The 24807-nt window shown below is 50.9% G+C and overlaps 1 protein-coding gene across 3 annotated transcripts in view; it reads left to right on the top strand.

Moving 5' to 3' along the window:
• Positions 1-24807, top strand: part of LOC139746573 (uncharacterized) — a 408313-nt gene that overhangs the window by 14784 nt on the left and 368722 nt on the right. For 2 of the 3 annotated variants that reach the window (XM_071657952.1, XM_071657954.1), the window contains exon 1: positions 20130-20695. The exons of the other annotated variant lie outside the window; for it this stretch is intronic. In XM_071657952.1, the coding sequence (XP_071514053.1) occupies positions 20626-20695 (70 nt within the window). In that variant the 5' untranslated portion in view covers positions 20130-20625. Of the gene's footprint in view, positions 1-20129; positions 20696-24807 lie in introns of those variants that run through there. 3 annotated transcript variants of the gene reach the window in all.

Consider the following 24807-nt stretch of genomic DNA (forward strand, 5'->3'; position numbering starts at 1 on the left):
CAGTTAACCAGAGTGGAAACGAGTCTCTTTTTTGACTCAATTCATTTTGTCCTCCTTGACGTCGCTTTACTCTCTCTCTCTCTCTCTTTTACGGCTATTATTTCGGCCATTGCTCTCGTGAGCTCTTCTGCTTGTGCCCGAGCCACTGATGTCTGGAACCTGTTCCACGCGAGTGGCTGCTTCTTCCCTTGGTTTCCGTTCGGCGACCAGCCGCTCGAGGGCCGGCCGTTACGATGGATGCCAACCTCTTTTCCCTTGCGCAGACTTGCTGTGGTTCCGATCCTGAGTGTTGGGGGAAGGGGGGGGGGGCGGGGTTCAGCGGGGATGTACGACGAGGGACAGACGGAGAAGGAAGGTTGTGTGAAGTGCACGGAGGAATGGATGTGACCGAGTTGCTGTACTGAGAAAGACGAGGCTGAGCGTGAGCCGGACATATGAGTCGTAGGTGTCAAGTTGTAGGTCGAGCCTTATCCTGGATGGACGAGAGGAGTAGGAGAGTGAGGTAGGACTAAACGCCATCAGAAGGATCTATACAGAGAGGCTAGTGAGTTCGACGCTTGAGAAAGGCGGGTCGTGGACTGCCTGACGTTTCTCTGGCCGTCACCAGGAGGAGCTGGTGACGTGAGTGCGTGATGCGGAAGTAACAACGTTTGCGGCGGACGATGAAGAAGAAGAGTCCAGGTGTGGGCCCCACACGGGGGGAAAGGGGGGAGAGCCGACCTGCATCGCGCTGCTGTGTGCGTCGTTGCCACGGGTGGTGGCGCTGTGGTGCCTGTGTTGGTGAGGATGGAGCTGAACCCCAGCACACACACACACACACACACACACACACACACACACACACAGACACACACACACAGAGCGGTGTGCTGGTCACCACCGCGTACGCGGCCTTGAACCCGAAGGGAAACACCTGCCTGCCTGAGGTCTTCATTTCACAGGTGATTTAAACGAGGGAAGACTCGATTTGCAGGTAATATCCCGGGGGGGTCTTATATGGGTCGGGTCGGGTCGGGTCGGGTTGATGGTTAGGTGGGAACGAGCTGGGTCAAGCGGCTGTGGTGGTGATGGTTGTGGCTAACTCCTGACGCTGGTGGTGATGGTTGTGGCTAACTCCTGACGGTGGTGGTGGTGGGTGGTGGTGCTGCCGCCCCGGTGTGTGGTGGTGGTGGTGGCTGACTCCTGACAGTGGTGTTGGTGGTGGTGGCTGACTCCTGACGGTGGTGGTGGTGGTGCTGCCGCCCCGGTGTGTGGTGGTGGTGGTGGCTGACTCCTGACGGTGGTGGTGCTGGTGCTGCCGCCCCGGTGTGTGTTGGTGATAGTGGCTGACTCCTGACGGTGGTGGTGGTGGTGGTGGCTGACTCCTGACGGTGGTGGTGGGTGGTGGTGCTGCCGCCCCGGTGTGTGGTGTGTAGGCTGGTCAGGTCCCCCCTGGTGCTGAGTGAATGATCGCGGGCTTAAAATAGTTTTTAAAGTTGATTTCCCTCAGCCGCCATGGACCACCACCGCCACCACCCGACCTCTTCCCATCATCCTTGCGAAGAGCCTCGAGCGAGACGACGCGACCCCACGCAGCCGCTGGTGAGGGCCTCCCTGGCGGCCCTCACCATCGTGAGGTCGGTCGGTCGGTCCGAAGATCAGGCCCATCATTAAGCCACGGCCGCCGTGGTGGTAGTGAAGGCTACAACGGTCGTGGACTACCCTTACTTACTACTCAGTACCTCAGAAAACGATTTCTTCACCATGTCATATCGTAGTCACCTCCTCCTGCGTCCGTACGCCCGTCCGTAGCTAAATTTCCTCCGTGTAACCGCTAAACTTACGGTCCGATTTTGTTAGAATCAGATTTGAGGACAATTTGGAGGACGAGAGACGAGGCCACACTCGCGTTTTACGAGTTGGTTTCGGAGGCGATTCTTATTTTTTGCGCAGTCTCACCGTGGGACGGATCTGAGCAGCTAAGCATGAAAGTGTCCCTCAGGAAGAGGAAGGTCCCTTAATAAGGTCCAGATATCAGTAGCAATGCCACGCTTGTCAGATGTGTTGTTTTCGCATATTAACTTCAAACCTGGCGTGTGGATCCCGTTAACAGCTGCTACCCACGTTTCCCTTTTTGTGGGAGAGGGGATTAGGGATGAGGGTGTCAGAGGTATAGATTCATTGTGATTTTTTTTTTTGAGGTTAAAAGTTCAAAAAGAAAAGATCGTGGTCACTGCAGTACTTATTTGCATAAAGAGAAGTGCGTGTGTGTGTGTGTGTGTGTGTGTGTGTGTGTGTCCCAACCGATCACTTGTCTACCACATCCCTTCGTCTGCCTTTTATCCCACCCACTTCTGCCACCGCCGTCATTGTCACCCTCCTCCTACTGCTGCTGGAGGGCAAGGAGAGTAATTACTTAATTCGACTCTCAGAAAACCTGGTTTTGTGGGGACCCTATACTAAATCTGCTTCACTGTGTGTGTCTGTCTTTCTGTCCTCGTTTTATTGTCCCCGTATGATAACTGTAATTCCCATCCTCTGACTCATAGACTTTCGTACGAAGATACGTAGGAGGGGAAGCTAGAATATCATTACTGATTTTAGAGGTCAGAAAGTCATGGGTTCAAGGCCGTCCATGCCCTGAGGAGTTGATTTTGGAGGTGACTTTTTTTTTTTTAAAGTTTCAGCGCAGTAATGCAGTATTAACCACTCAGCATGATTCTGGTGTCGCCCCCTGAGGACAAGAAAACGACTGTTGATTTTGAGGTCAAGAGGTTAGAGGTCAGGGGGTCACTACACAGTTTAAGATACGGAAATCTCGTGCTGTGAACGAGGTCCTTCCTGATGGCTCTCCAGCACCACCGAGAATTCTTATTAAGCAAATGAATTCTTAAAGACGAAACAGTATCTTATATATATATATGTATTGTATTATACTGTTCGCTATTTCCCGCTTTAGCGAGGTAGCGTTAAGAACAGAGGACTGGGCTTTTGAGGAAACAGCCTCACTTGGCCCCTTCTCTGTTCCTCTTTTGGAAAATTGAAAAAACGAGAGGGAAGGATTTCCAGCCCCCGCTATATATATATATATATATATATATATATATATATATATATATATATATATATATATATATATATATATATATACCACATAGTGCCTTACAACAGCAAGGAGTCGAACCCGGACCTCTGCGCGGTGGTTGGGAACGCTATGAAGTTTTAATCCCAAGGTCATCGTTGTGGGAGGATAGGTAAAGTACGGCCGAGAATGACGACAGTGGGACAAAGTTTTTTTTTTGGGGGGGTGCGGGACGTGTGTTACGCCATGGGATGCCGTGCAGTGCATCTAGAGGGACGGGTCTTGACACACTCTTGAGGTGTCGGACGCCCGGGTGTATTAAGGGTCTGTGGGTGTGGCACCACCTGAGCCCCTCGAGACCGCGATGCTCCGTGAGTACTGAGAGAATGCAGAGTTGTGTGAGCCCAGGGACACCGTCAGGGTCCTTGGATGCCGCGATGCCTGGGCCTTAAGACGCGATTTGTCGACCCTGAGACACTGTAAGGGGGCCCTGGATGCGACAGTTTTGTAGACCCTGAGACTAGACCCTGAGACACTGTAAAGGGTCCCTGGATGCGACAGTTTTCGTCCCTGAGACACAGTAAGGGGCCCTGGATGCGACAGTTTTGTAGACCCTGAGAAACTGTAAGGGGCTGTGGATGCGACTGTATGTCGACCCTGAGATACTGTAAGGGGCCCTGGATGCGACAGTTTAATAGACCCTGGGACAGTGTAAGGCGCTGGATGCGACAGTGTGTCATTCCCGGGGCAGCGTACGGGGCCCTGGATGTGGCAGCAACATACAGACCGTGGGGACAGTTTAATGGGACCTGGATGCGACGATGCGTATCCCGTAAGATTGCGTGTTGGGACCAAGACAATGTGTAGAGCCCCGGGCGGCGTAAGGAACCCCCGAGACAAAGTGAGGGCCTCCCTGCTCTGGTGTACGACGCACACACACACACACACACACACACACACACACACATACATCCGCGCGCGCGCGAGCGTCTATAGTGAGCCAGAAAGTTGACAGGAACTTTGCATATGAAAGGGAGAGGTGAAGAATAAGGTGTGGGTGTTTAGTTTAAGGAAGAGCTGGGCTGACGACGCTCCCACCACCGCCACCACCACCAACATTACTAAGCCAGCCACCACCGCCACCACTGCCACTGCCACCACCAGGCCAGCCACCACCGCCACCACTGCCACTGCCACCACCAGGCCAGCCACCACCGCCACCACTGCCACTGCCACCACCAGGCCAGCCACCGCCGCCACCACTGCCATTGGGGAATGCCACCCGCGGATAATGAGGCACCTTCCTGACGCTAATCTTCCGGTACCAGTGCGAATAGGTAGCCAGAGGTACGGGGATGGTGGCGGGAGGAGTGGAGGACGCGTATGTACCAGGCTGGCAAATGTGGCTTACGAGCGACACCGCCCGCTGTAGACACGGGTGGCGTGCCTCGTTTTGTGTGTGTGTGTGTGTGAGAGAGAGAGAGAGAGAGAGAGAGAGAGAGAGAGAGAGAGAGAGAGAGAGAGAGAGAGAGAGAGAGAGAGAGAGACTTTTTAAACATACGGCCTCTTTTGACGCGCGGGGAGTTCAGAGTTCAGTCAGCTGGGGGTGAGTGCGTAGTGTGGGTGGGTCGCGCGCTGGCCAGCTGGAGTGAGAGTCAATCACCGTATTGTGTCCGCTAATCTCCCAGGCTCTCCCACGCCACGGCCACCACCCCCGGCCGCGCTCTGTGCTCTTACGAGAGCGTGGTAGTTGTGTAAGCCCCGGGGAGGTGGGGGGGTGGGGCAGCTGTGTAAGCTTCGGGTGGGGAAGTAGCTGTGTAAGATGTGGGTAATGGATCAGCTGCGCAAGCTGTGTAAGCCGTGTGCAGTGGAGTAGCTGTGTAAAGTGTGGGTGTAGGGGCAGCTGTGTAAGCTGTGTGTGTAGTGGAGTAGCCGTGTAAGCTGTGGGTGTAGGGGCAGCTGTGTAAGCTGTGTGTGTAGTGGAGTGGCTGTGCAAGCAGTGTGTGTAGTGGAGTAGCCGTGTAAGCTGTGGGTGTAGTGGAGTAGCCGTGTAAGCTGTGGGTGTAGTGGAGTAGCTGTGTAAGCTGTGGGTGTAATGGAGTAGCTGTGTAAGCTGTGTGTAGTGGAGAGAACGTGTGATCCTTGCTTCCCTACCTTCGTGTTCCCTCTATGTCCTGTTTACATATACTATGTTACCTTCCTTAATCAGTTAGATTCAGGTGAAGATGATTTTAATTGGAGGTGACGTTGGAGGTGTAGTGTGGGGCGTGTGTGTTTTGCAAGTGTTGTGGAGGGCGTGGGTGTTACTGGAGGCTCAGTGTGGGGTGTAGGTGTTGTTGGAGGCGTAGTATGGTGCGTAGGTGTTCTCGGAGACGTGGTGCTGGAGCTTATGTGTCGTGAACGTGTGTGTGTGTGTGTGTGTGTGTGTGTGTGTGTGTGTGTGTGTATGTGTGTGTGTGTGGTAAGTCCCGGGGGAACACAGTCAGGCTACTAACATCACCTTGACATCAGCACTCAGGCCAGCGACGTCCGGGGCCACAACACGTGGATCAACACTGCGTCCACTTTCATGCCAGTGATTGTAATAGTCTACTCTGACCTATGATGATCTGGGTCAGACCAGACCCATGTTTTCTTATTGGCCACCGTTCCCCACTCCCTCCACAAGCACAACAACAACAACAAGGACAGGGACAAAGACAACAGACGCACCGTTGATGAGTGGTACAGCTGAGGCCGCTTCTGGTGTGGGTCAAGAGGAGCTTACCTTGGTCCTCGACTGGCAGGGCAAGGTTGTGGTGGTCCCTCACAACTACCAGTGGCCAAGTTGTGGTTAGGAGGAGTTTGAGGGTAGTGAGGTATGAGGAGGGGGGGATGTGTTGTGGAGGACGAAGATGAAGAATAATGAGGAGCACAGAGGTGGTAAGGTTTGAAAAATAGTGAGGGGCGTCAGGTTATTGACCGAGGCGTGAAGAATAACGAGGGTAGAGAGGTATGAGGAACGTGAGGGTGGATGTACGAGAAATAGCAGGAGCTTAGTGAGGTATGAGGGACACTGAGGTAATGAGGTATAGTGAGGAACACGAGGGTGAAGTATGGGGAATGTTGAGGGTCGAGTGAGATTTTAGAGAAGTAGCGAGGAACATGAGGGTTGTGAGGCGTGGAGTGCAGTAGAAGGCAGGGAGGCATCCGACCAGTGAGGAGGCACATCACCTGGGGTAACGAGAGAGGTTAGTGACAGTCACCTCGGAGCGCTGGCTCGTGGCGCAGTGAGCCAGCAGCACCGCTGTGGTGTCTGTCACGTTCCCCGACCCCTCCCTGACCCGGGGGTTTGGTGTCTTCTCGTCTTTCCTCAAGTTGCTTCGTCTCCGTGTTGGGTTTGCTGGCTCTGAATCCACAATCTCTTATGACACCACTTTCCTATTTTACACTTGACAGCACACAACTCGTACAGCTTATACTCTTTTCTCGTTTTTTCCCCTCATTTTTTTTTCTTCACGAAACTTTTATGGTCGTACAATTTGACAGCTCTGAGACGAACCTGGAGGGCGCTACCGGTTTAGGAGGGCAGGATGGTTTCCCAGGGCCCGCTTGACCGCCATCGGGCGACCGAGACCCACCACACTTCTTCAGACACAGCTCCAGCGTTCGTGATCTTAGATACCTAAGCTTTCCCCTGCGGATCAGTAATGCAAGTGCGGGGCACACTGGTGATCTCTCCTCTGGTTCTCCTATGCGTGAGGGATTTTGGTGAGACTTTTGTCGTCGCTCAGAGTCTGCTTCTTGAACTCCCTTCCTTCTTTTTTTTTTTCACTCTCAGCTTTTCTCTTATTCTCCGGTGCATAGCTTCCTCCTTAGGTGCTGTGTTTTCCTGTATTCGTTGATCGGTGGCGCCGAAGGATGACAGGGGGTCACAAAGGGTCTTAGTCAGACCCCCAGTGGGTTAGTATTACATAGGACGTTACGTTGATGGAGCGACTTCCCCGGGGGATCTCCTGTCTTATCGGGCAGTGGCGCTCCGCAGGGTTCTGTCCCGTCGCCTACTTTCTTACTCGTCTCTGTAGTTTCTGACGCCATTCAGTCTTTAAGATGACGATTCCATATTTTATTATGCAACGCACTTTCCCTCCTCTCATCGTATTAACTCTCTCTCTCTCTCTCTCTCTCTCTCTCTCTCTCTCTCTCTCTCTCTCTCTCTCTCTCTCTCTCTCTCCACCTAGGGACGAAGGTGGAGGCAAGCATAGAGCGTGCAGTGGGCACAGTACATCAACACTGGTGGATGATATTTTGGTCCCAAGGACCCAGAAGGGACTCCTTCTCCCCCAGTCGTCGAAGGAGGGAAGTTTTCATATTGACAGTAAAAGTACGTACATAATGAGGTCACGTGTACTCGTAAGGACGAGTGTAGGAACATGACGCAATGTACACATGTTGTACATGAGGGCTGAGAGTGAGGAAACTATGGGGGCCGCCTCAGCCTGGGGGAGGAGGGAGGGTTGTTACAGATGGCTACTGTGTTTTTTCCCCTTGGATGTTGAAACCTAATATGTGTGTGGTGAGTAGGCCGGGGAGAGGAGGCTTGAGGTACTCTCCCACGGCCGGTGACCGGGGGACTCACCTCTCTCCTGTACTGTAACTTGCTCTCACTTGGGAGAGAGAGAGAGAGAGAGAGAGAGAGAGAGAGAGAGAGAGAGAGAGAGAGAGAGAGAGAGAGAGAGAGAGAGAAGCACAATTGGTATAAATGCCCACCATACATCCCAAAGACTTAACTGTGGCTGGCCTAATCTGAGCGATACACCACTGTAGATATCCTCACCTCTCTCTTACCAGAACTACACAGGACCTTACAGGGCCGGAGTGTGGTCGCTTGTGGATCACTGCTGTGTTGGCGAGGACTCCCGTGTTGTTGGCCATTGGGATGCAGAAGTTTCGTGGGGGTAAAGCGCCTGTAGGCCATTGCTATGCCGCTGAGGCTTCCTGCGTAGTTGGCGAGTGGGACACACAAGTGTGGTTGTAAAGGACCATCAGAGCATTGCTATGCCACCGAGGCATCGGGGGTCCGTCGGCGAGGGTGACGTCAAACTTTGATGAGAGTGTGGCAGTGTGCGAGGGTGGCAGAGGCAGAGGCGGAGGCAGCAGTGGTGAGGGGTAGGCGAGCGCTGGCCCTGCCAGGAATCATTGTTCCACCCGAAATCTTTTTTTGTTTATACTTTTTTCTTCCACGTTTTGACTGTGTGCGAGGGCGGGTTGGACCCCTGGGGTCGAACGATCTCACCACCCACTCCAACCCTCCGTATTGGAGTAGGGTGATCCCCTGCGGTCGGACGACCTCACCACCCACTCCAACACGGAGAGTTGGAGTAGGATGATCCCCTGAGAAAATTGCACCGTTTTATTTTCATTCTTTTTTTGAAGTCTTCAAAAACGGCTGCGGGCGAGGCATCACCACCCCTCCCAGGTCTTCCTCCTCGGCCGTGCCCCCAGTGGTCGTGATAGACACCTGCCAATAGACGTATCGCCAGATATATCCCTCCTGCTCTTTCCCACCCCTCCCCCTCCTCCTCCCTCTCCCCCACCTCACCCATGGTCGTGGGGTTACCCAGAACCAGTGGAGTTTGGTCTCCCAGCCCTTGACCAGGGGGGGACCTTATGCCAGGACGAGAAACTCCGAGATTAATGATTGATCGTGTCAGGGCTGGGGATTGATTAGCCGACCCTTCTTGTGCTACACGAGTCCTACGTAGACAATGATCGTGTCAGGGCTGGGAATTAACCAGCCTCTCCTGTGCTACACGAGTCCTACATATATGATGATCGTGTCAGGGCTGGGAATTAACCAGCTCTTCCTGTGCTACACAAGTCCTAGATTTGTGGTTGACCGTGTCAGGGCTGGGAATTAACCAGCCTTTCTACACGGTGATGCACATCTCTCACACACCGAGTCGTGCATGAATGCTGGTACCCTTAAGTAATCCACAGACTCGTGTATATGGCCTGAGGGATATGCTTTTGGTTCGCCTACAACCCCCCCTTCTTTTTTTTTCAACGTGCCCTTACAAGCGAGAAGGCTGTTGTTTAAGTGTAGACGTTGCTCAGAACTTCTGCCAGCTCTGTGTACCACCTGTGCTTCTTCATTCCCTCGATGTTGTACAGAATAGAGAGATTAACAGTCGGCTGTGCCCATGTCGGCTTAGGTAGTAAACACGAGATCCGATCTTGCACTTGCTCGTAGTCCTGGACGTTTTGAACGCCAAGTGTCTCAGAAACCCCCCCACATTCGTTCTCAGTCTGACCCCCGTACCTATATGATATGTGATCGATCACCCGCCCCCTCAGCTCATGAAATAACCCGCTGTCATTTTTACCAAGTAGGTGACTCGACCTTAGTCGAGCCGAGCCGTGGCTTCTACGGTCACTGACATCAACAGATCTGGTAGCACTATTCTTGGAAGCCTGGCACATTCCGACCTCCTCCCACCTTGATGATATAGACTGTCATCCTCACATCTCGCTCACAGATATGGACTGTCATCCTCACATCTCGCTCCCAGATATGGACTGTCATCCTCACATCTCGCTCACAGATATAGACTGTCATCCTCACATCTCGCTCACAGATATGGACTGTCATCCTCACATCTCGCTCACAGATATGGACTGTCATCCTCACATCTCGCTCACAGATATAGACTGTCATCCTCACATCTCGCTCACAGATATGGACTGTCATCCTCACATCTCGCTCACAGATATAGACTGTCATCCTCACATCTCGCTCACAGATATGGACTGTCATCCTCACATCTCGCTCCCAGATATAGACTGTCATCCTCACATCTCGCTCACAGATATAGACTGTCATCCTCACATCTCGCTCACAGATATAGACCGTCATCCTCACATCTCGCTCACAGATATAGACTGTCATCCTCACATCTCGCTCACAGATATAGACCGTCATCCTCACATCTCGCTCACAGATATAGACTGTCATCCTCACATCTCGCTCACAGATATAGACCGTCATCCTCACATCTCGCTCACAGATATGGACTGTCATCCTCACATCTCGCTCACAGATATAGACTGTCATCCTCACATCTCGCTCCCAGATATAGACTGTCATCCTCACATCTCGCTCACAGATATAGACCGTCATCCTCACATCTCGCTCACAGATATGGACTGTCATCCTCACATCTCGCTCCCAGATATAGACTGTCATCCTCACATCTCGCTCCCAGATATAGACTGTCATCCTCACATCTCGCTCACAGATATAGACTGTCATCCTCACATCTCGCTCACAGATATAGACCGTCATCCTCACATCTCGCTCACAGATATAGACTGTCATCCTCACATCTCGCTCACAGATATAGACCGTCATCCTCACATCTCGCTCACAGATATAGACTGTCATCCTCACATCTCGCTCACAGATATAGACTGTCATCCTCACATCTCGCTCACAGATATAGACTGTCATCCTCACATCTCGCTCACAGATATAGACGTTTTCTATTATGGTACATTGTCAACTTGCCACACCCGCAGAGTTACCACAGAATCCAGAGTATCTAGACTAGTCAGCTGGGTCTTCTGCCACCCCGGTGGGTCACACTAGGGTCTGGCTAGTCAGCTGGGTCTTCTGCCACCCCGGCGGGTCACACTAGGGTCTGGCTAGTCAGCTGGGTCTTCTGCCACCCCAGCAGGTCACACTAGGGTCTGGCTAGTCAGCTGGGTCTTCTACCACCCCGGCGGGTCACACTAGGGTCTGGCTCGTCAGCTGGGTCTTCTGCCACCCCGGCGGGTCACACTAGGGTCTGGCTCGTCAGCTGGGTCTTCTACCACCCACGCGGATCACACTGGGGCGTGTGGCTCTTCATCTGGGTCTCCTGGCACCCCGGCGGGTCACACTGGGGGTGTGTGGCTACTCAGCTGGTTCTCCTACCTCCCGGCGGATCACACCCGTTCCCCCAGTGACGTCACAACCACTTGAACACACACCCAACCCAACCCTACGCACCCGTTTTATTCGGGTGCATTAATTCGTACATGATCATACCCGGGTGTTCCTCCAGCGAAGCAAAGTAGTTCTCTCATTTGATGAAGCCTGGCCACTTCATAAGCGCAACATTAGCAATTAAGTCGAGTAATTAGGGATTTAGGGGTAATCATTATGCGATGATTAGGTTGTTTTTATGCGCGTAAGATAATATTAATCGAGGCTACGCGGGGATACGTTAACGGAGGAGCGCTTGGCCTGTGAGACGGGGGTTATCTGCCGGAGGGGAGTAATAATACCACTGTATATTCCCCGTGTCTACATAGATGGAGACAGGATGGCAAAGCTAGAAGGTACCACCCCCCCCCCCCCACCAACGCCCCACCGCTCCCTCCGGCACATCATGTCCAGCAAGATTATTAATGTATATTAAACGAACGCTTGGTACTACATCCACGTCGAGACTTCATTTGAAAACACCGTATGCTGCAAAGCACCGCTTAAAAAAGGGACAAGAAGGAAGATGGAACAAGAACGAAAATGGTAATACCAAGGGTTCGCTTAATATATATATTAATCATAGTACCAAGCGTTCGCTTAACAGATATTAATCGTAGTACCAAGCGTTCGTTTAATAGATATTAATCGTAGTACCAAGGGTTCGCTTAATAGATATTAATCGTAGTACCAAGCGTTCGCTTAATATATATTAATCATAGTACCAAGCGTTCGCTTAATAGATATTAATCGTAGTACCAAGCGTTCGTTTAATAGATATTTATCATCTTGCTGGATATGATGTGCCGGAGGGAGCGGTGGGGCGTTAGGGGTGGTGGTACCTTCTAGCTTTGCCATCCTGTCTCCATCTATAGAGACATCATTCCTATCGAAGGTTCACTCCCTCGTATACAGATAACGTCATTTAACGCATTCGTGGCGCGAGTTGTGCCGAAGTCACAGCTTAGTGACCGGTCTCCGTCGCCCGTTGACGGCAAAGGTGATCTCTTATCTCCCTCCCCTCCTCCGCCCGGAGAGGAACTACTACTGTGTGTGTGGCGCGAGGGCGGGCGGGCTTCGGGCCGGCAGCGCGGCCCCCTTCCTCCTCCAAGAGATCATACATTATAGCCTCGCCAGATGCTCATTTGGGACTGGACGCACACAAGGGTCGGTCAATACGTTTAACCGCGCGAGACTCATACTAGGAGGCTTGACAAAGGCCCGGGCCTGATCAATATGTCAGGCTGGGCGAGGCGTATTACATTTCATTCACAAGGGAGGTCTTGATCCGCTGGTGTGGAGGGGAGGGGCGCGCGTAACGCAGGAGGATCGCAGGTCGTGGGGTCAGCCACAGACGGGGCGCGGCCTGTGTGTAAACCCCAGTTGTGGACTGTGGAGGCAGGAAGTTCAAATCTAAATGCTTAAATGTAGAAAACGGGGGAAGGCTGGCATTATCCAATTTCGTGATGTAGAAAACGAGGAATGCTAGAATGAGCCATTTTCATGATGTAGAAAACGGGGAGCGCGAGAATTGTACAGTCTCTTGCCGTAGAAAACGAGGGAAATTTGAATTGTCCTTTTATTTCTTTTTTGGGGACAACCTTGAATGTCCTCAATATAGAAATCCCTTTTACCTTTGCATTATTTTATGTTTATATAACCTTTGCATTATTTTATTATGTTTATCATATAAATAAAGAAATAATTAGTGGATTCACTAGCCCTTCAGCGATGGGTCGTGTTCCCCGGGGCACGGAGCACCCCAGGGTTAACACGGAACACCCCTGGATTAACTTAAGCGAGAGTTAAGTCACAGGCTGTCGGCTATTAAGTAACCAGAACAAGTGGGGAGGATTGGGTTAAAGAAATGAGGAAATCGGCCGTGGGTTGGCGAGGAAGGAAAGATGTGGTGGGATTGAGGAGTTGGGGTTTAATGCTGGGGCGTGGAGGTGGCCACTTGTGAGGAGGTAGTTTGACTAGTGGCGCCAGCGACAGCCACTGACTTTGTGGTAGCAGCAGTGACGGACAGTGACTATTGGTAGCAGCAGTGACAGCCAGTGACTGTTGGTAGCAGCAGTGACGGACAGTGACTATTGGTAGCAGCAGTGACAGTCCCTGACTAGTGGCAGTGAGCGGTGACGCAGCATCGGACAGCGAGAGGAGGAGGAGGGGGTCAGGGGAGGTGAGTGGCAGTGGCCGGCGGAACAGGAGCAGATCAACAGACAATTGGCCGAGTGTCGGGATAAAGGAATTCTTACGTAGGCTGAGCAGAGTCATCATTGGCTGGCCGATAAGGCTCACTCCAGCTGCTGCTGCTGCTTGAAGCATCTCGATCGAGTCTTTCTTTACTGGTGTCGTTCTGTTATTGCTTGTATCTTAACTACATACGCCCTCGTAATGAGCCAGGTGGGTTGGGTTTTTGAGGTTGGGGGGTTGACTGGCTGGAGTGGTTTTGTTGGGTAAAGTTGTACATGTACGTTTCATCCAGTCAGCGGTAAGCTGGACGTGTTCTCATGGAGGATTCGGTGCGCCCGACGACCGAGGCTTCGGAAGCGTCGTCCATCATGTCCGTGTTTGTTGATGGTCATCGTGTCAGAAATGAGGATGTCCGTGTTGGTGAGGCAGGAGGAAGTCTGTGTTGGTCGGGAAGGAGGGGAGGTGGAGCATGATGGTGATAGGGAGTGAGTCAGGTGGTCCGTGATGGTGGTAGGAGGGAGAGGGTGGGTCATGTCGTCCGTGATGGTGGTAGGAGGGAGAGGGTGGGTCAGGTCGTCCGTGATGGTGGTAGGAGGGAGAGGGTGGGTCAGGTCGTCCGTGATGGTAGTAGGAGGGAGAGGGTGGGTCATGTCGTCCGTGATGGTGGTAGGAGGGAGAGGGTGGGTCAGGTCGTCCGTGATGGTGGTAGGAGGGAGAAGGTGGGTCAGGTCGTCCGTGATGGTGGTAGGAGGGAGAGGGTGGGTCAGGTCGTCCGTGATGGTGGTAGGAGGGAGAGGGTGGGTCATGTCGTCCGTGATGGTGGTAGGAGGGAGAGGGTGGGTCAGGTCGTCCGTGATGGTGGTAGGAAGGAGAGGGTGGGTCATGTCGTCCGTGATGGTGGTAAGAGGGAGAGGGTGGGTCATGTCGTCCGTGATGGTGGTAAGAGGGAGAGGGTGGGTCATGTCGTCCGTGATGGCATCACATTACTCAGTTTATGAGGCTCGACTCCGTCATGTTTACCCTAGGATGAACAGGGACAGCGGGGTCGACCCTTCATGTTTCCCCTAGGATGAGCAGGGGCAGAGGCCGGACGTGGGGCAATTTAAACATCCTCGAGAAGTACCCTTGACGGGAATAGTTATGTAAACAAACTACTGCGCACGCGCCAGAAGCCCCTGGACGGCCTCGAGGCCTTAGCTACAGCGTGGATGGAGAGATCGGCCAAGGGCCCGATAAGGCTGGGAGCGATAAACAATTGTTACTGGTCTTTCCGCTGTTGATTGGTGCACGGGGAAGTGGACCGACCATTCCTATCGATCCCTGTAATGATAGTTGACGGTGGATAACAGAGGATTGAATAACGTGCAAGATACGGCAATTATCCCCGTTAGGATGTGACGTCTGGCCAGTGTTCTTGGGCCCCTACTGTGCAGGATCCTCTTACCACTGCCTTACGGGAGCTGTTCTCTGTCGTCTGTGCAGCCCTCTCTTTTTCTGGTAAGATTACACTGGATTTAATACAGTGACTGTGCTGGGGAGGACCCACACACACACACACACACACACACACACACACTCTCTCTCTCTCTCTCTCTCTCTCTCTCTCTCTCTCTCTCTCTCTCTCTCTCTCTCTCTCTCTCTCTCTCCCCTGGTTGTACTCGTTACATTCTTGAAGCGAACTGCTCATCCCTCCACCTGTGCTGGTATGGCCGCTGAACCTGATCTGCTATCGTGTTTATGTCGTTTCTTTCCACTTAGTTCATCGTGCCAGCTGGTCGCAGAATATACGGGTACTGCGACATCATCTTCATGAAGACTCTCGCAACATTCAGGCCTTGATATCAATCACAAATAGGGTTAAAGGCAAATAGAAATAGAAAGGAGGAAGACCTGTACCTCCCTGGTGTACAGTTTATTGAGAGGAGGCAGGTACAGGAGGGGGGAGGAGGTGTCTCTGGTTCACCGCCTCCATAACTCCCATAGATTCCTGAGCCTCATTTGTATAACCCCTCCTTCAGCGCGAACCCGACAACCGCTACATTATGACTCCCGAGCCCCTCTATTTGCCTCCCATATGCTACACCGGCAGCAAAGCTGTGGGACCTTGTCAACTCCTCTTTCCTCCTGATGTTACAGCTTTGGAACCATGGCACGCCACCTCCCCTTTAGGTGTACCGGTAGACCCAGGCGCGACTGGGACTTCTGCCATACTTGCCCATCATGCAACGCCACGGGACCCCTGATACGCTTGACCAAGCCGACTCACTGTGCCTCACCTTTATTGGCTCATCACCTCGGATTTTACCCGAAAAAACTCGGGTTTTCCCCCTCCTCCTCCCCAAGTCCTCAACCAAGGCAGAAGTGAGTTAGACAGTCGAACATCCGGTAGGGAAAACTTTTTTTTTTTTCTACTTTACAATCCTTCCCAATACGCTGCCCTATTCTGAAACTCAGATTTTTCCACTTCCTCTCAATCTCTTAGGCTTTTATCCACCTTCTCCTCTCACTCTCCCGTTTTCTTGGTTATATTTTCTCTTTTGATTTAAGTCCTCGAAGAGGACTTTTGTTTGCGACTGGGGAAACTTCATGGTAAAAACGGTGGTAAACTTTTCTGTCCTCTTCCTCCTCCTCCTCCTCCTCCGCCATCAGCTTTCCTCGTTGTGTTCTTCTCCAGTGTGATCCAGGGAGCGACTTTCGCTTCCTCACACTGGAATGAGGTCACGCCTGGCCCTGATAACTAGAGCTCCGCATCCTTCTTAAGTCGGGATTCCTGGATGGCAGTGCCCCCAGCGTCCAGGAACAGACTGCTGGATCTTTAGCGAAATTGGTTTTGCTCTCACGGCTCCCTCGGTAGAACGTAAAACCTCGCCTTCAACGTGACGGTACGACCTTTCAAGCACAAGGGTACCGCCCTTGAGCATAATGGTACGATCCTTCGGGTGTGAATAGCCTGGTCTGACTCAAGGGTTGTACTACGCGTCGCACTCGAAGGGCCGCACCATCGTGCTCAAGGGCCGTACGTACCGTCGTGCTCAAGGGCCGTACCGTCGTACTCAAGGACTATACCGTCGTACTCAAGGGCCGTACCGTCGTGCTCAAGGACTGTACCGTCGTGCTCAAGGACTGTTCCATCGTGCTCAAGGGCCGTACCGTCGTACTCAAGGACTGTACCGTCGTGCTCAAGGGCCGTACCGTCTTACTCAAGGACTATACCGTCGTGCTCAAGGACTGTACCGTCGTACTCGAGAGCCGTACCGTCGTACATCAGGGACTTGAATCAGCCAGCCCAAAGCTAGCACTGTGCTCGGGATAACCCCTGCTCATCTCATTTAATTGACTGGATGATTATGGGAGCTGTTGACAAAGTTTGGTGTGAGGCCCTTCTCGCTAAACATCCTCTTGGCCCCACTTCTTCCACGGGTCTACCCATGCCCCCATCCCCTACTCCTACCCCAGTTTCATTGAAAAAATTAATAAGCCATGCCGGTTCCCGGTCTCTATCGACCCTGCGGTCCGTTTTCTTTATCCTGAGTATGTCGAGAAACAGGTACTCATCTGTTTATCGACCTCCTTCTCCAAGGTAAGATCCTTGTGAAATTTGGAGGACCAGCCGCGGAAGTTCCTCCCACCAACTTTGCGAATTTCATTTGAATATTCTATCAGGCGAGGGATTTATACACAGAGAATATCAACTTTGGGTGAAATTAAGTTTCCTCGGGGATGGAGCGTAACACATGCTCGGATATTTACTGATAGGCTGAACGAGGCGAGGCACACTTGTTGCTCCGTGAGGCGCCGTCGTCTGCCTGTCATACAGCCTTCAAGGCTTTGGTGTTACTGTGAATTTAGTAACGTGTGAAAGGCTGGAAAAGGTGCCAACCTGGCTCTCCCTTTTCTTCTTCCTCCTCCCTCTCTTCTTTTTCTTCTTCTTTTTTTTTTTTTCTTCTTCTTCTTCTTCTTCTTCTTCTCCTCCTCCTCCTCCTCCTCCTCCTCCTCCTCCTCCTCCTCCTCCTCCTCCTCTTCCTCCTCCTCCTCTTCTTCTTCTTCTTCTTCTTCTTCTTCTCTTCCTCTTTTTCCTCCTCCTCCTCCTCCTCCTCCTCCTCCTCCTCCTCCTCCTCCTCCTCCTCTTCTTCTTCTTCTTCCGCTGTCATCACTGACGTTATCTTGAGAAGGGAAGTGAATTATTAACGGCACCACAAAACCAAGCTTTGGGCGTGCCCTAATTCAGATAGGCTTTTCCCGTCCGTCAGTCCACAGTTTTTTTTTTTTTTGTCCACATTGTATCAAAGTTTGGTATTGGGATACTTTAGAGGTAACCGAAGAGCGGTATTGATTTTGGTAATCGTAGGGTCAAAGGTCAACGCTGTACGTAACGGGAGTCAGATTTTTAAACGATTCTGTTCCTCTACAACACTTAAACACGAGAGTTCGCTCTTGATTTTGAGGTCCTCATTCTGTCAGGGTGACTTTCTTCCTCGCAGAAGACCTACATTATTGTGTTTAGAGACGTGGCACGTGTGTTTTCCTTCGGGGGGCAAGGAAGACGCCTTTTGCTTCGAGGTCAAATGTCAAAGAAGACGCCTTTTGCTTCGAGGTCAAATGTCAAAGAAGACGCCTTTTGCTTCGAGGTCAAATGTCAAAGAAGACGCCTTTTGCTTCGAGGTCAAATGTCAAAGAAGACGCCTTTTGCTTCGAGGTCAAATGTCAAGGAAGACGGCTTTTGCTTCGAGGTCAAATGTCAAAGAAGACGCCTTTTGCTTCGAGGTCAAATGTCAAAGAAGACGCCTTTTGCTTCGAGGTCAAATGTCAAAGAAGACGCCTTTTGCTTCGAGGTCAAATGTCAAAGAAGACGCCTTTTGCTTCGAGGTCAAATGTCAAAGAAGACGCCTTTTGCTTCGAGGTCAAATGTCAAAGAAGACGCCTTTTGCTTCGAGGTCAAATGTCAAAGAAGACGCCTTTTGCTTCGAGGTCAAATGTCAAAGGAAGACGCCTTTTGCTTCGAGGTCAAATGTCAAGGATACTGCTGCACCGTATGAATTACTTGCCTCGGCACAGTAACCATTTTTTTTTTCTCTCTTCCTAGATGGATACAAGACAGGTTGGGGATGTGTGCTTGGCCCCCCCGGGGTCAGGCAGGTTCCATGTTGATTCTGACGTCAGTGGGTCACTAGGCCAAGGTCACACAGCTTCGCTTGTGGATGGATGATTTCGTCCCCCCCCCCACAGACACACACACAGACACACACACACACACCCATAACTCTAAGTTGTACTGGATGGATTTTTTTTATTAAGACTTTGCCTCGTACAACTGCTCTTAGGAGTTAGGAAAGTATTTATTTTAAAGTCCAATTTTATTTTCAAGGGACGCGTCTGCATGTGGAGGTAACAATTTTCAGAAATCATATTCTACGGGACGGATTTGAGCAAGTCTCAAGATCAAGGCCGCTAAATGTCAGGGAATTTTGATAATGTGCCGTTTCATGTACGTACATACCCTCGAACGTCCGTGATTTTTAAATGTTCAGAAATAGCATTTTCGTCGTTCATGTACGTACGTACACCCAGAAATCGAACGTCCGTGATTTTTATAAATACTCAAAATCGCGTTTTCGTCGTTCATGTACGTACGTAACCCAGGAATCGAATGTCCGTGATTTAAAAAAAAATGTTCAGAAATCGCGTTTTCGTCGTGGGAAGCGCGAAACCCCTCACTGATAGCCAGCCAGCATTGTAGAAAAAGAATTCCGTTTTCTTTCTCCCACCTTTGTCGACAGTGCACATTTAATGGTATACAGCCTTTGGGTATGATGACCTGACCATTTGACATGACTCTTGAGGGGGTCAGGCAGGCCTGAGATAAGAGCCGTCATATCAAGGATCATATCGTTGCACATCGGGTTCGAACTACTGCCTCCGCCGCCGCGCTCCAGGGTCGTGCCGCGCGGCGTGGCCACGACTTGGACGCCAGAGTGTCATCAAGTCGTTGCAAGAGACGGCAATGTTTTTATGAACCTGCCACGCGACTATGCTAGTGTTTACAGATGCGTTAAACATCTTAGGAGGGATTCGTTCATTAGTGTCCGTGGGGTAAGCGGGCGGGATGGTGATGGTGGCGATGGGCGGGTGGGCTTTTGCCGTTAAAGCATCGTTGGGCTAAGCTACCCACTGATTATATGAAATGGACGCGTTAAGCCCTACAGGCAAATTATGCCTCAATATCTTGAAGCTTTTAAGACGCGGTAGAGCCTCCAAATGGGTACCTAGGGTTGGATATGAATATCCTCAAGGGCCTTAAACAACGAGTGTTTGCCATCAAATGTTGCATAGTCGGGCATTTGCGAATGTAAACACGGTAAACTAATGGTAATGTACTGGAACGACATTTGACGATATGTAAATCACAGTTGCCTTGTGTATTGACTTGTATCATATATTGTGTGCATAGGTATTTAATATTATATTTTTTTTTTTTTTTTGCTTTGTCGCTGTCTCCCGCGTTTGCGAGGTATATATATATATATATATATATATATATATATATATATATATATATATATATATATATATATATGATATGCGTAACTTTGAGGAAAAATGAAAAATATTGAACCAAAGCCTCAGCAACAGACGACGAAGGTTTGGGTCCAGGAGGATGGGGAGGTTGTTAAGGGATGAGAAGAGAAGTCGTGCATGGCGAGAGGATGATCCCTTTCCAGCCCGAGGAGGAGGCAGGGCAGGGAATGGGTGTGGCACGAGGGAAGGCAGGAGGTGCGGGCGGGAGGGCGGGCGGGATAGCGGTACCTGGCAGCCGCCGGGGCTCTGTACCAAGACCAGGCGAAGAGGAAGTCAGTGTCGTTGGTGACGCCCACGCGAGTGGATCTATGCCGAGCCGCCTCGCCACTCCTCAACTGGTGCTTCTCCTCTCGCTCCGGGATAAAGAAACAAGCTGTAGAAGTGATGCCCACACTGTTGTTTTGAGCTCTGAGGCTCCCTGTAGAGTGTGTCATGTGAGTGTTTTAGTGAATCGTGAATGTACAGAGTTTAAAAAAGCGAATTTATAATTTTTCACGACAAAATCGCGCGAACATCGCATTAGAGGTAACTTTTCACACATCAACCAGAAATTTGATCGAAAGCATTTGTGTAGGAGGAGAGCGAGTTCAATCCCCATCTTACATCCCGGCTAGATACATATACAGTACATAAGAGGATGTAGAGGGGTTTCGATGGCGGTGTGTGGTCAGTGACCGGGGCTGTGTTGATGATGGTGGGGAACTACTGAGTGGCGAGTACAACCCGACCGAGTCAGGATCAGAGCAATCAAGGAAGTACGGCCAGAGGCCTTCCTCACCTTACAAACATGAGGGTCCTACGCATGCCCTTCCTCTACCTCCTGTCGGGCCTCTCTGCCGTCACCTCCAATCAATTAGGTAAGTAAGACGAGCTGTGTCTGTCTCTCCTGTCGCGTTGAAGTTGCACCCGAGGTCGTGTGTAAGCGCTCCTGGCCCCTTCCACCATACATTACCCAGGCCGGGTCGTCCGGGTCGGTTGAAACATTTAAAACCGGCGGATCCCGTGCCACACTCGACCTTTTGCTGAAAGTTGTGACGGCAGCCTCCAAGAAAGTACAGGAGAACCACAGTCACGCTGAGATGTAGGAGAACAACAGTGAAGCTGGGATGTAGGAGAACTACAGTTAAGCTGGGATTTAGGTGAACTACAGTCACGCTGAGATGTAGGAGAACTACAGTCAAGCTGGGATGTAGGAGAACTACAGTCAAACTGAGATGTAGAACTACAGGCAACCTAAAATGTAGGAGAACTGCAGTCAAGCTGAGATGTAGGAGAACTACAGTCAAGCTGAGACGTAGCAGAACTACACTCAAGCTGAGATGTATTATCCTCAGCACATCACGCGATGTATGACCCGTGTTGGGGGGATAGTAGAAGCATTATAGATAGATAGATAAGATGATAAGACATCCTCAGCTGTCTCAAGTCTCGTCACGGCGTTAACACCCGCTCTTGTTTTTTTTTTTTGGGGGGGGTGTCGTTGGCTGGCTGGAGGTCGCGGACGTCGGGGGAGCAACTCATGGTTATGCTGGGCACAGCCCTACACGTCCGGTGACGAATGGCAGCTCGTCACTCACGTCAGTAATAACGCACCAGACGCCGTCACATGAACGTGAAGGGAACGTCTGCTGAGGGAGGGATAGGTGATGTGTGGTGTGTGTAATGTGTGGTGTGTGTGTGTGTGATGTGTGGTGTGTGTAATGTGTGGTGTGTGTGTGTGTGTGTGTGTGTGTGTGTGTGTGTGTGTGTTGGGGCTAGGCCTATCCTGTCCTCCTCTTCTGCCATTGTTCTCCTTTTACACCTCAGCCCCATCCCTGTTCCCTCCCACCCTCATCATCTTCCCTCACCCCTGGCCTTGTACTTTCCACTCCTGCTGTCAGTGAGGTGCTTTACCTGTGTAACGTGTAGACGGTCAAGTGATTTCTGTTCCACCTTTAGCCGCACTCATGGTGTGTTCCGTTCCAGTCTCACACCTTCACTCCTGTTACGTTCCACCTTCAGACTCACTTAAGGTGTGTTCTGTTCCATCTTCAGCCTCACCCCTTCTCCTCCCGTCCCACCCTCGGACTTGCCTTTGTTCCGTTCCATCCTCAGCCTCACCCATGTCGTGTTCCCTTACACCCTTAGCCTCATGGTGTGATCCGTTCCATCCTCAGCCTTATTCACAGTATGTTCCATTCCATCGCCATGTTCCGTTCCACCATCATCTTCACGGTTTCTTCCGTCCATCCCCTCCTCCCCCCCCCCTCGCAGCCTCACTTCTGTTGTGTTCCACCTGCATTCTCATTCACGGTGTGTTCCGTTCCACCCTCACAACCTATCTAATGGTGTGTTCCGTTCCACACTCACAACCGCCCGTCTGCCCCTCATCATCGCTTGTGTTCAGCGGCGTCTCCCAGATCTTATATTCCCATCCTCTCACACCTCATCTGTTCCCTTCCACTTGAACGATCACTCAGCGTTTGTTCCATTTCAAGCAAATCATCTGTTCCGTTCCACGTGAACGATCGCCCAGCGTCTGTTCCATTCCACACCATCGCCCTTGCCCACAAACCACAATAACTGTATATCACGCTCCTTCCAGTCCTGTGTATGACGTTGCTTCTCGGTCCTTGTCTGTGCCGATCTCCTGTCCTTGGTCCGTGGCGAGGCCGCCCCTGTCCGTGTCGATCCCATCTCTTGTTCGTACCAATCCACGGTCGCGATCAGTGTTGATCTCTGGTCCTTTTTCTACCTTACATGTATGGCCTTTGTCCGTGACGATCGACGGTCCTTCCCAGGTCTGTGTCCGTGCGGATCACTGGTCCTTGTCCGTACCTGCCTGGTCCTTGTCCGTGCCTCTCCCTGGTAGGTGTCGTCGTAATTCTAGGTCCTTGTCCGCATCCAGCTTCGTCACTTCCTCGTGGTGATCCCTAGTCCTTGTCCTTACCGACCTCCACCACGTTTCTGTGATGGTACGTGGTCCTTGTCCGTGTACCGTATGATTCACGGTTAACAGCATGTGTACTGTGTGTTTCACGGTTAACAGCAAGTGTGTACCGTATGTTACACGGTTAACAACAAGTATGTACCGTATGGTTCACGGTTAACAGCAAGAGTGTACCGTGTGGTTCATGGTTAACAGCAAGAGTGTTCCGTGTGGTTCACGGTTAACACCACCAGTGCACCGTATGGTTCACGGTTAACACCAAGAGTGTACCGTATGGTTCACGGTTAACACCACCAGTGCACCGTATGGTTCACGGTTAACACCGGGAGTGTACCGTATGGTTCACGGTTAACACCACCAGTGTACCGTATGGTTCACGGTTAACACCGAGTGCACCGTATGGTTCACGGTTAACACCAAGAGTGTACCGTATGGTTCACGGTTAACACCAAGAGTGCACCGTATGGTTCACGGTTAACACCAAGAGTGCACCGTATGGTTCACGGTTAACACCAAGAGTGCACCGTATGGTTCACGGTTAACACCACCAGTGCACCGTATGGTTCACGGTTAACACCAAGAGTGCACCGTATGGTTCACGGTTAACACCAAGAGTGCACCGTATGGTTCACGGTTAACACCACCAGTGCACCGTATGGTTCACGGTTAACACCACCAGTGCACCGTATGGTTCACGGTTAACACCAAGAGTGTACCGTATGGTTCACGGTTAACACCAAGAGTGTACCGTATGGTTCACGGTTAACACCGGGAGTGTACCGTATGGTTCACGGTTAACACCAAGAGTGTACCGTATGGTTCACGGTTAACACCAAGAGTGTACCGTATGGTTCAACGGTTAACACCAAGAGTGTACCGTATGGTTCACGGTTAACACCGGGAGTGTACCGTATGGTTCACGGTTAACACCAAGAGTGTACCGTATGGTTCAACGGTTAACACCAAGAGTGTAGCGTAGTGTTATGGATAATTCACGAAGCAATTAACCATGTAATCCGGTCTTTAAAGAAGGGTTGAGCCTGAAGTAATTAAACCGATTTTAAACAAGTCTGCAAAATGCATGTGGTTTAGGATTACTTTATTTTTACATAAAAATTAATTATTTTTCCCCCCGAACAGTTTCTTGCCCCGATCCCTCAAAAAAAAATATCAAGCCTTACTTTTTAGGATTATATTTAAAGTCTTTATCACGATTATATTTGTCGTATACACTTGTTGATAAACGTATTTGTTTGTGTTGTTGTGTGAAATGTCTAGATTATATTTAAGGAATATAATTCTTCCCAAACATCTGGGACAATTATGTGATGTGGATCCTCCTGCGGTCGGGTCCGTGGAGAGCCCTTTGTCACGTGGAGACGTAAGGTCGTGCTCAAGGGTCGTAAGGTCGTGCTCAAGGGTCGTAAGGTCGTGCTCAAGGGTCGTGAGGTCGTGCTCAAGGGTCCTGAGGTCGTGCTCATGGGTAGTGAGGTCGTGCTCAAGGGTCGTATGGTCGTGCTCAAGGGTCGTGAGGTCGTGCTCAAGGGTCGTAACGTCGTGCTCAAGGGTCGTATGGTCGTGCTCAAGGGTCACATCTTTTCGTAGATGTTTTCATGTTCTTGTTTTATCCTTTGCATATATTATTTTTTGTTGTTGTTGAGACGGCACGGACAGCTGAGGCTCTGATCAATGCCATCCCATTAACGCTATATATATATATATATATATATATATATATATATATATATATATATATATATATATATATATATATATGCCTGAGACAGGTACCCTTTTTTACCGACCAAACTCTTGGGGGTGGGGAGGATGAACAGTTGGGTCCACTGTGGACCGAACGACTCAACCAGGATTTTGAACCTTGGGCGCCCCGTGGATGCGTCACCGTCAGAAACGCTGACCGCTACACCACGGTTGTTTTTTACGTCCTCATTTCCTCCTAATCTGTGTTTACGACACCTTTCAGTGTTGTCGGTCGGTGGGAATCGTGATGTGAGTGACCAGTAGGTGTATATATAACAT

This window comes from Panulirus ornatus, chromosome 65 (genome assembly GCF_036320965.1).
Source record: "Panulirus ornatus isolate Po-2019 chromosome 65, ASM3632096v1, whole genome shotgun sequence".
Lineage (NCBI taxonomy): Eukaryota > Metazoa > Arthropoda > Malacostraca > Decapoda > Palinuridae > Panulirus > Panulirus ornatus.